The following is a 12,878-nucleotide window of genomic DNA, read 5'->3' as shown; positions in this document are numbered from 1 at the left end:
TTCTTCCATCTTCTTTCCGAATTGTTCTTAACTTTTCCGCTTCGCTGCTAGTACCCTATCTTTGACTTTGATTTTTTGCAGTTTGTATATTTGGTAGTTGTCTGCGGTTCTGTTCTTTAAATAATTTTTCCAAGCTATCTTCTTGGACTTCACTTCTGCTTTTATTTTATTGTTCCACCAGTTTGTACACATATTTCTTGTTATTCCGCATGCTTGTTTATCATAGTTTAGGAGTGCTTCTTCCAGTATTTGCCAATTTTGGTCACAGTCATGTTCAGCGTGCTCTGTTAGGTAGTTTTTAACGTAGTTTTCAAACTTGTTTGCTGTCTCCTTGTCCGCTAGCTTATGTGACCTGATTACTTCTATAGTGGGTGTATCATGAGCTTTACTTGTTTTCTTGGTCTCGTTTGTTCGGCTACAACTTGATAGTGGTCACTATATATTCCAGTTCTAATACATCTTGGGTATGTTCATCTCTTACACCCACTCGACCATTTAGATCCCCTAGTACTATAGTATTGCCTTCTAAACTGTATTATTTCTGAGGCCTTATCCCAGAATAGGTCTTTGCTAGCTGCTCTTTCGTCATCATTTATTCCATACATAACAATGATATTGACTAGTTTGTGCCCCGCAATTGCCAGTCTTATCTTTAGAATTCTTTCGGAGATGCATTCCCAATCTTGAATATTCTTTATTAGGTTACTGTGTATCAGGCAGCCTACCCCTTCTTGTTGTTTCACATGTCAATGTTTCACAATTATACACAGTAAAACTATACAAATTCAGGAAATTAAGATTAATAAGATCAGATTACAAATTAATGGACTAATTTGTGATTGAACATATTGGCAATTCTATAAGAACCAGACGACCAATAGAAAATATCTACATACATAAAATATAAAATAATATTAATAGTTTAAAATAATCACAATATCCATAACATCATAATACTAATTTACTCGGTTTTTGAATTATTATCTCACAAGAGTAGTACTATCTATAATTTGAATATTTAGAATTTATGATTTAGTTATACTGTCTAATTCAAATCTAAGTTCATTAAGTGGGACTGATCTAGGTGAGACTGTCCCAAAAGTTCTACGTAAATTTGGTTGTGATATCATATGCCTTCGAGGTGCTAGATGAGGTTGGATGCAGGAACTTTGATGCCTTTGTTTTTTGGCTCTCTTGACATTCCGAAGATACCTATCTGACTACCTTCCACATATTGACAATCAACATGACAATGAATATAGTCACTAGTCCTGTGGTTAAATGAGGAATCCACTGATGGTTGGCAATGGTTTTCCACGTGTGTGTTCGGATATGTCTTGGTCTAACTGCTCTGCTTCAAGAACTATATTTGGCAACTCACCTCTCCGAATGTCTATATTATGTCGGGGAATGTTGATCTGTTTTATTATTGGCCTCTGCATAAGCTCTTCAAAGGGCCTGACGGGAGTCTTTAACTTCCAATTGCTGTTTACAATCCATTACTGGATTTGAGTAATGTTATGTTCCTGGTCTGCGCAACGTATTTTGGTAACAGCTTTATAAAACCCGTTTGATTTATTATATGTTCAGATCGAGAACCGTCTCACATTATAGTTAAATGTATAGCGTATGATGGAATGACTAGCCAGAGGTTCAGTAAGCTCATTTTCAACCAACTGGCTTCCTTTATCATGTACTGTGCTATATTGCAGGTGGTGTTGGGAGTTCTATCTTTTAATTCATTTAAGATACAATTCGACTGGGTATCCATATTCATGATTGGCATAGGTGAACATGCCAACTCTTCTTTGTTTAATTCTATACACCTTTCTTTATCTTCATATGTCACTTCAAAATAGTGTAAATTATTATAATCTACTGCAAGTAGATTTCTTGGGACTAACAACGAGCGAACAACGCCACTTGTCACCGACAACAGAAGAGCTGTGACTCTCAGTAGGTTGTATCTAGTATTATTAATTATTAGGAAATAGCCAATAATGACGATGTCTCCTTCTTCATTTTGTACAACCGTATCTATTATTGGCTGCCTTCTTATATTTACTCCCTGTGAAAAAAACTTTGTAGCATTCAACATAATCCGGCTCGTATATCGTGATCATTAAGCCAACATCGTCCAATTCTTCTTCTTCTTTGGGTGCCGTGTCCGTATTCAGACGTTGGCCGTCATCATGTTTACAATTTCCTGAAACCTTTCTCTGTCGGTTGCTGCGCGAAATAATTCTTCTACTGTGGAACCACACCATTGTCTAATATTATGCAGCCATGAAAGTTTTTTCCTACCAATCCATCTCTTTTCTTCCACTTTTCCTTGTATTATAAAGCGAAGTAGATGGTATTTAGGTCCTCTAATTATGTGGCCAAAGTATTCTGTTTTTCTCCTCTTTATGGTGTTTATGAGCAGACGTTCTGAATTAATCATTTGAAGAACATCTTCATTGGAAGTGTGCGAAACCCACGATATCTTTAGGATTCGTCTATAGCACCACAATTCGAATGCTTCTAACTTGTTTAGCATTGTGGTTTTTAACGTCCATGTCTCACAACCATACAATAGGATGGACCACACATAACAATTCAGGACCTTCTTACGAATATTCATCGACAGGTTTCTGTTGCATAAAACTGGTTTCCAGGTCATAAAAGCCTTACGTGATATTTCGATCCTGGTTATTATCTCTTCATCAGAGTCACAATTTACATTTAACCAGCTGCCAAGGTATTTGAAATGATTTACCCTTTCGATCTCCTCTCCATTAAGAGAAATCAGACCTTGATCTATATTGATCTTTCCAACTGCCATCTACTTTGTCTTTGAAATGTTGATTTTTAGGCCTCTCCGATAACTTGCTTCACTGACTAGATTTAGTAATGTTTGGAGATCTTGTAAATTTTCTGCAAGAATGGCTGTATCGTTAGCGTATCTAATATTGTTGATTACTTATCCACCTAGTCTTACTCCCTCTTGTCTGTCATCCAAAGCCCCTCTAAAGATTTCTTTAGAATACAGATTAAAAAGAGTGGGTGACAAAACACAACCCTGCCGTACTCCACGTTTGATGGATATTTTTTCAGTCGGACTGTTTGAATAGAGGCTATTTGATTTTAATATAAGTATTTCAGCAGTCTTATATCATAGTGGTCAAGTCCTGCTGCCCGTAGGCAATCGAAAAGTGTATCCTGTTGTACTCTGTCGAACGCCTTCTAGAAGTCGATGAAACAGACATAAACATTCTTTCGGAATTCACAACTTTTTTGTAATAGAACGCGCATACAGAATAGTACCCCTCTAGTTCTTAGACCGTTTCTAAATCCAAATTCTTATTACCCATCCTACTTTCGCATAGAAGGAATACTCGGTTTTGTATAATTCGTAAGAGTATCTTCAGTGTGTGACTCATCAAACTGATTAGTCTAAAATCGCTGCATTTGGTGGGCCTGCTTTTCTTTGGCAATGTTATAAACAGTGACTCTAACCAATCATCTGGTATTTTTCCTTCGTTGTAAATTTGGTTGAAGAAAGTGGTTAAGCAGGCAATGCTTTCCTCATCCAAAAGTTTAAGTAGCTCAGCAGGGATTTGATCTGGTCCAGGTGCTTTATTGTTTTTGGCTTGCTGTATTGCCCTTTTGACTTCCGAATTCAGTATACTGGGACCTCTGTCTAACTGCTTGTCACAGGCAGTATTTGGAGCATTTTCTCTAGAAGCATCGTCAAAAAGGTCAGTGATGTATTTCTCCCATTCTTTGCACTGTTGTTTGTGATCACAAATTACTTTTTTACAAATTGCCTTTAAATACGTAAAGCTTCGTCGCAGTTACTGCCAAGGATCAATTGAAAAGGGCAGTCAGTCATTTTGAGTAATTTGATAATCTAGACAACATAATGTTACTTGTTAATTTAAATCTGCTAATGATTTCGAAAGCATTTAAACATTTATTTAAGATCGTGCTGACGTAACAAGCAAATAAGCTGAAGATGCAGGAGGTATCGATAATTATTGTTTTTGGTAACATTTTTTAGACATTTGATGTTGGGTTAACTTTGCTTTTTTTATGTAGTAATATAATTCTTGTACGTATATTACCTACTACCGGATTGTGGTGGGTGTAGACCATGCGTAGATATATTTTTGCCTCTTTAATGGAGTTTCAATATTACTTATTCATCAATAGTCTATTTGATAACATATGACCCTGGGGATGCAGTGGTGAAGTCACTGATTATGTGATTCTTTCAGTTCGTTTTCTTTTAACTTCTATACAAATCTATACAGGTAGAAAAAAGAAAAAGAATAAAACTGTAGGGTGATAATAGTAGTAATCACTGTAGGGTCATAATAGAGAATGTGTTAAGTAGAGGAACTTTTTTCAGATACTTAACACGATTTTGTATTTTGAATTATAGGTTGATATATATTCCGTCTCTTTTCAAGGTAGCTTTACTTGAAATGTCGCTAATACCTTACACATTTTTACACTTTTTAGATAAATTTAACATATAAGGTTTGTTTGTAGAGAAACTCAAAAGCATCGACTCTCTCAGGCGGTATGAAAAGAAAACTCTGTGTGGGTGTAGCACTTTGTGGTAATTCTAAAGTCGTTATGCTTGATGAACCAACTGCTGGTATGGATCCTGCTGCAAGAAGGGCTCTCTGGAATTTATTAGAAACACAGAAAGATGGTAAGTAAATCTAATCAATTTTGATTGTTAAAATTCTGATTTTTTAGGTGGAATTTGAAAATATTTAAAAGTTATCAATTAAAATTCACATCTACTTTTTTTCATTCACAAGACTTTTTTTAATTTAGATCATGGCAAATTCATTGATGAGATGTTCCTTGTCGTGTAGGCTTTGAGATAGTAAAGGGGGGATAGGGGCAATAGTAAGAAAAATGTGATATTTATACTTATTATAACAGATGGTTTGCAATGATTTTTTTATTTATTGGTTTTACACCATTGTCTATTGTAAGTTTACTTTAAAAAGGATAAATAATTTAATAAATAAAATGAAAAAGTCAAAGCTCTATCTGAAAACATAAATGAATGTGCAATAAATAATTTAAAAAAATAGGAGTTTAAGGAGTATATATAAAGGTATTAAGAACAGAAGCTGACAAAAAAATATTTGAAATCAGAGCAGTAATGCTTTAACACCGAGAAGATTAATTACATGATCATAGTTATCAACTAATAAATCAATTATGGGACAACTACCAAATACCAAAAGAATGGACAAAACAAAAGTATATTCTATCCATAAGAACAAAAATTTAATGTAAGAATTATAGAGAAATTCGCTGTAGGGAAAGTATTGTAAAATACTGGATATAGATACATATTTCATAAGAAATAAAATAAATGAATGCTCTAAAAATTTTCGCGGATACTAAATAAAGTATACGCATAGCAAATACTTAAATATTATTTATTTCTTCTTAAGCAAATACAAATTAAATGTTTAAGAAATAAATAGACCATATAGATCAACTGGAAGTAGTCTACTTGACAAACAAGGACGTATAGTCAATGAACAAGACAAACTGAAACGGTGGAAAAAATGTTTTGAGGAATATCTATGATGACAAGTCACACCGTTTGTCCAGTAATGTATCGACGCCACTTAGGAAGGAAATCTGAACTACCAAGATTTGACTATTCAATCATATTTTGTTCTTGAAACGAAATGGTTGATTTAAAAATTGTTGATTCATAAATTGTTAATCAGAAATTTTACTACTTCACAGTAATTAATTTTTTCGCAAAATTTCTAAAAATATAGGTTACTGTAATTGCAAAGTAAGATCAATGACGTATAATATATATTTATTAAATAAGATATATATATATATATATATATAAATAAGATTAAGTAAAATTAAATAAAGGTAAATAGAATTAAATCAAGTTAAACAGAATTACATAAAATTAAATAACAGTTAAATAAAATTAAGTAAAATTAAATAAAAATTAAGTTAAAGTTATTCCTGTAAAAAGGCAGCTATACCGTTTCTGTTTAATTTATTATGAAAAATCCCATAAGAAAATGGGAGGTTTACTCTGCTCATTTTTTGAGCAATTTGTGGTGGGGGTAGAATAGTTCTTCGGTTCGTGAGGTATGTAACATCATTGGAAAGAATAGACGGTAGCGAATATGTTGAGACAGAAAGAACACACATTGCAGCATTTCTAAGACGGAATTACATCATATCTCCTATGTTATTGGTCCGATTGGAGCGTGTGCTACGTTAAATGAAAGGGAAGGATATCACGCGACATACGAGATATTATAGGGTAGTATGAATACAAATAGATTTACTATAAGACAAATTTTGATTTACTGACTTAAAAAGGCCTCTGGCTGAATACAAAATAAACAATTAATCGAATCCTAACATACGACATAGCAAGTGAAAGGGGACAATACAACGAATATATTCAGATAGAAAAAACAAACAAAACGACTACCAAAAGGGCACTACACAGTATCTTCATTATTAATGATCGTATAGATACATACGAGACGTACGAGATATTATATGGAACTATGGATACAAATAGATTTACCATAAGACAAATTTTGATTTATTGACTCGAAGGCCTCAGGCTGAGTACAAAATCAACAACTGATCGAATCTTAACATGCGACATAGCATAATCCTCAGTGTCACTAGACACTGAGGAGTAGGTAGATTGAGACCTCGGTGCCGTTTGACGATTCTTGTACAGGATATTGGTATGTCACGAGTGAGGGGAGTAGGTAGATTGAGACTCCGACCTCGAACGGAACCGAATCCCTCGTGATAATGGCTTCAAAATGGGTGCCGAGACGTCGTATATTAAATTTTCAACGCGGTTCCTCCCAAAAACTTAGTAATTTTTATGTACCTTTTGATATATATATATATATATATATATATATATATATATATATATATATATATATATATATATATATATATATAAATACATATATATATATATATATATATATATATATATATATATATATATATATATAGTAGTATAAGTATAAGTACTTGTGACTCGTTTAAAAAAAATATATAAATGTTTTGGATGGGTTGGAGTGAATAAAAGGGGCTATTGGTTAACTTTTTTTTTACAGCTGCTAAAAAATACAAAATATCTTACAAAGTTGAACTAGAAAGAAACACAATTTTTGTTAACTCATTAAATAAAATTAGTTTGGTTAATACAATTGCTGCTAACATATTTCAAAATGAATTATTATAAAAATGTTCTTATCTAAGTAATAAATGTTTCTCTGAAATTTTAATATAATTTTAAAAAAGTCTCTTAACACAAAAACAATTGAATTTATAAACAAGTTAGAATTACAATTAAGCCTCAATGTCATAAATGCCAACTTAAAATTTTTATTTTTGACAATTATATTGCCAAAAATAAAATTTTGTTTAAAAATTCTTTTTTGTTTAGTAACAAAAAAAAAAGGGATTTATTCACCATTGATAGATGCCTGAAAAAATGTAACAAATATATGGAAAATTAAATCAAAATGTGATATTTTACTGGTTTCATATATAAAATACAAAGAAATAATATAATTATAAATTTTACTTAGATTTTGAATCTCCGATTTTTTGTTTAAATTATTATCACTTTTGTTAATACAAACCATTTCCAAAAAAGTCCTTTTGAATTTATTACTTTTACTACACAAAATCTTAATGATATCAAAATCCATAATATGATATCTTTATCGATTATATGCAATTGTAATTGGTCGCTATTGTAACTTATTTAAAAATTCAATTGTTTTTGTGTTAAGAAACTTTTTCAAAATTATATTAAAATTTCAGAGAAACATTTATTAGATAAGAACATTTTTATAAATTCTTTTTGAAATATGTTAGCAGCAATTCTATTACCAAACTAATTTTATTTGGCAAGTTAACAAAAATTGTTTTTCTTTCTAGTTCAACTTTGTAAGATATTTTGTATTTTTTTTAGCAGCTCTTGATAATAATTGTTAACACAATAAATAGTTAATCAATAGTCTATTTTATTGACACCAACCCATCCAAAACATTTATATATATATATATATATATATATATATATATATATATATATATATATATATATATATATATATATATATATATATATATATATATATATATATATATATATGGTATAGTAAAAACATGATATCAAGTCATTGGATTATATACAAAAAGTTTCTTATTTTAAAAATTTAATGACTCACTGTAGATAACAATTGATTGGATATCCGCATGCGATGGGCAAAAATCAAGTTCAATAAAATATACGAAACAGGGAATATATCAACAGAGCGGCTACTGTCAACATTTGTAATGATGCCGAAAAAAATAATTTTTAAGTGAGAACACTGATAGAGAAGGCCAATGAGTACCAACTACCCGTATTTCTTGACTTAGTAAACCATGAAAAGGCATTTTATAGTATAGAGATGTGAGAGACATAGAACAAGCTATTAATAATTGTAGAATTGATTCGAGATGTAGGCAACTTATACATGATATATATGATAACGCAACTGTGATAGTACAACTTGATGAAAATACTTCTAGAAGACTTCTACAAAACTACAAATTGGTCAACATATGGCTAACAAGTTAAACCACCTCGGATTCGCTGACGACATCGTGATTACAGCGAGCACATTCCTCAACTGAGGTTAAATATCACACTATTTTTTTTATCCATTTCTGCTTTAAACAATTGTATTGAATTACATTGGAACCATTCCTTTAAATTTTTCCGCAACGACAGTTTCTTTTTATTTTTCCTTGTATTATGGTATGCATTTCTTGCATATAATTAGTAGAGACTACTTCTTCCTTATCACATGCCAGCATGTTTTTTGTTTTAATAGTTGTCCTTAATTCGCACTCATTTCTTATTTATTTCATTATCTAAATATTGATTTATCTCTGCGTCCATGATCTTCAATAACCTTCTATAACACCATATTTTTTTAAGTGGCTAAAACCTGTTTAAATGTTATTGTTTAAGTGTTTAAGTTTAATATTGTTCTGAAGCTATTTTCTTGTGGCATGTTAAAGTAATTACTATTTAAATGGCAATAAGCCACAATTAAAGGTTAAAGTATGTTTATTGACGTTTCAATTTCCACTTCGGAAATCGTTCTCAAAATAATTTACTAATGTTTGTATTTTGAGAAAGATTTCCGAAATGGAAATTGAAACGTCAATAAACGTACGTTTTCTACTCTTGTAGCTTTGGGCTGGACTTCAAATATCTCTGTTTAGTCTACATTAAATATTTTTGAGGGGTCTTCTTTTCTCGAGTTCAGGCTTCAGGATAGAGAAATGCTTGTCAACATTGTCTTTAGTGAATCCTTTAGCTCTAGCCATTGACAAGTTCTGTGGGCGTCTGAGGGAAAGCTCTGGATGGCGTTTGAAAAACAGTCTAACCCACTTTTTCGTTCGAGAAAGGATGAGGTACTTGGTCTAAAATGGCTAGCTGGTAAGCCAATCGCTTCAGGTCAGAAATAGTCAGTCCATAATAATGCTGCTCCATATCCAGACAGTGTTCAACAAGACTTTTCTCGACGTCAGCTGTAAAAACTGGCTTCCTTTCAAATTTTGATTTCACACACATTCCTCTGGTGTGCGGTCAGATTTGAATAATCTTTTAAAGTAGCCTTCGGAACACCAAAGGTCCTAGCAGCTATTTTATATCCCATTTATTTATCTCTCACAGCAGTGATAGCTCTCACTATTGCATCAGGATTCCACGCTTTGCGTTGCGGCATCTAAAAAAATTTAGATTTTGTATTGATTTATCAATTTACGCAATTCTTAAAATTTTTAACTTTTTCACAGAACTCTTTTAATAACAACAATACTGTTCAAGACTAAGGTGTCTATTAAAACTATTAAAAGATATCGAAAAGTGATTATATATCCATAAAAAATAATTTAAGTAGTCAGGGAAAATTAAAATTTATTGAAAGAAAAATATATGAAAAGATTCCTAAATCCGTCCCGGGACGGATTTGAGAACCTCAAAGGGGATAGATTTAGGAATTCCGTTATATAAAATAGGCCGCTGTTCGTGACGAAACGACTACAACTACACGGCTGTGACACATGGAATATAATACTCAAAGAGCATTCTATTATTATCAATCAATAAATCAGTTTAAACTTACCTTTAGGCGTCAATATAAGTATTTAAAGTAAATTACAAACTGTGGCAAGCTATCACATAAACTATTTATGAAAAATTTAAGGTTAAGTGAACAGAACAAATCCTACGTCACTGCCACTACTGCCTACACTGGATCGTTTTAAAGAGTTTCCTTACTCTCTCGCAAGGTTGCAGTACTGTCCGTAGAAGTTATAGTGGGGGACGAAATTAAGACAGGGGACGGATTTTGGGCACTTTACCTTACACACACAACATTCAACACTTCTTTATCAATTCCATATTTCACTATAATTATTCGTACTTACAACTTCTACTGCATTATATTCCTTATTTATTAACGTAATATATAAGCGAAACGTGGGTTTCAAAAATTTATGGAAAATGGAGAAAATGATTCCGAGGTGGAAATCGAAAGGTCAAATAAATATTTTTAATTACATTTATGTTTTTGTTTTAATTACAATACTGCTCTATATGGTGGATATATTAATCGGTAAATCAATAGAGAATTTGCCATAAATGTTTTACCATTCATAAAAACATTTATGTACCATATAATAAGATATAAGAAAATTCATCGTATTTCATAGTAAAGCTGTTAATCATATTATAATAAATTCCATACTTTTAGGTCGTACTATACTTCTCACAACTCATTTTATGGACGAAGCCGACATTCTTGGTGATCGTATTGCAATTATGGCTGGAGGACAGCTACAATGCTGTGGATCAAGTTTTTTCCTCAAGAAAAAATATGGTGCTGGTTACAGTCTTATTATGGACAAGTCACAGGAATGTGACCCTAGACGAGTTACACAGCTATTGCAGAAATTTATACCTGATATTGAGGTAGGGATGAAAAAGCTGGTAAAAATATGCAATTTTAGCTTTTGTACTTTTATTTTCTTTTCTTGATTTCATTTTATGTCAAGATTTTGCAAGAAATGAATTGTTAAGAATCCGATTTAATGCACTCCGAAATTTAGATATTTTCACTGTAAACCAAATCTGGAACCTCGATATATACGAAATAAAATATCAAATAATCAATTTATTCAAAATCATTCCTCTATTTCACGTTTCTTTTATGTTTCGAAGCATGATAATCATCATCGTTATTTTAATTTTGGATACAGCTACAACAAATAGTTGATTAGCGATGTAGTCAAACCACTTCTTTAAGTTTTGAGGCAATGTTTTTCTTCTTTAATTGTTTATTTTTTACAATATTTTCTTTTAAGTGAACGTGAGTTCCTAAAAAGGATAGAGCTCACAAAAGTTACGATACTGAATTCTGCACAAACGGCACATTTCAGTGTATAAAAAACTATGCAATATTATGTATACAGGAAATTTTAAATAAATAGTTATAAAGTTTTAGCTTTTACTTTTTATTGTAAGTTTGTCCGTAACATTTCTGTCAATATTTTGTATTTTTAAAATAAATTAATTACGTAAGACATTAATGATGACACGATACGTCATCTACAATGCACAAATTAAGTTTAATCCACATTTAATGTAAATGGAAGTCTAAAAATCGACGTATATCTGAGCGTTTTTATTTAAATCTTATGTTTGATTTTTTCTAGCCTTTGGAATTGTATTTTATGCCTGAATTTCAAATATAAATCCAATAAAAACTGAAATCTTTTAAAAAACTTTTTTTAGAAAACTAAAAATTACCTAGTTCATAAATCATCATCATCATTGGTGCTACAGCCCTATAAAAGAGCCTCGACCTTTGCCAAGTCTATTACGCCAGTTAGTTCTATCCATTGCCAACTGTTGCCAGTTTGCTGCGCCTATTTGTCTACCATCCTCATCTACACCATCCCTCCATCTGAGTTTTGGTCTACCCCTTTTTCTACTTCCCACAGGTTGTGACATAAGAATTCTTCTAGGAGGGTTGTTCTGCTGTGATTTTGCCAGATGTCCTGCCCATCTTAGTCTTCCTATTTTTAGAAAGGATACTACGTCTTTACCACCAAATATATGTTTATATCTGTAATATATCTCGTAGTTGTACCTCCTTCTCCAAACACCATTTTCACAGATGCCACCAAATATTCTTGTCAGGATCCTTCGTTCAAATATAAGCAGGAGATTTCCATCTGCCTTGGAAATGGTCCATGCCTCCGACCCATATGTCAACACTGGTTGTATAAGGGTTTTGTATATGTTTATTTTTGTTTTTTGGCTTAAGTTTCTGCTTCTCATATGTCTACTCAGTCCAAAATAGCATTTTTTTGCTAGGATTATTCTTCGCTTGATTTCTTCCGTCATGACGTTCTCCTTGGTGATCAGGGAGCCTAAGTATGTGAATTTGTCCACCACTTCAAAGGTAGAATTATCAACCGTGAATTGGTGGCCGATGTTTCTGGCTCTATTGTTGGGTGTTGATGCCATTATCTTAGTTTTATTTTCATTTACTTGCAGGCCCATATTTTTTGAGGCGTGTGACAAGGTGGTATACATTTCTTCTAGCTTGCGTGTCGTGCGGGCAACTAGATCAACATCATCTGCATATGCCAAAATTTGGGATGGTTTATTAAAAATATTTCCTCTGCTGTCTATTTGGACATCCTTGACCGCCTTTTCCAAAGCTATGTTGAAAAGGAGACACGCCAGCGCATCTCCCTGTCGCAGCCCA

General features: G+C 32.2%; 1 protein-coding gene across 7 annotated transcripts in view; it reads left to right on the top strand.

Annotated features, from left to right (window-relative positions):
- LOC140450217 (phospholipid-transporting ATPase ABCA3-like) overlaps positions 1-12,878 on the top strand; it is a 372,486-nt gene that overhangs the window by 283,519 nt on the left and 76,089 nt on the right. For all 7 annotated transcript variants that reach the window (XM_072543710.1, XM_072543706.1, XM_072543707.1 and 4 more), the window contains exons 10-11: positions 4,537-4,702; positions 10,857-11,074. In XM_072543710.1, the coding sequence (XP_072399811.1) occupies positions 4,537-4,702; positions 10,857-11,074 (384 nt within the window). The remainder of the gene's footprint in view (positions 1-4,536; positions 4,703-10,856; positions 11,075-12,878) is intronic.

Source organism: Diabrotica undecimpunctata, chromosome 9 (genome assembly GCF_040954645.1).
Source record: "Diabrotica undecimpunctata isolate CICGRU chromosome 9, icDiaUnde3, whole genome shotgun sequence".
NCBI classification, from domain to species: Eukaryota; Metazoa; Arthropoda; class Insecta; order Coleoptera; family Chrysomelidae; genus Diabrotica; species Diabrotica undecimpunctata.
Note: the sequence above shows the minus strand (reverse complement) of the source record. Positions and strands in the feature narration are given on the sequence as shown.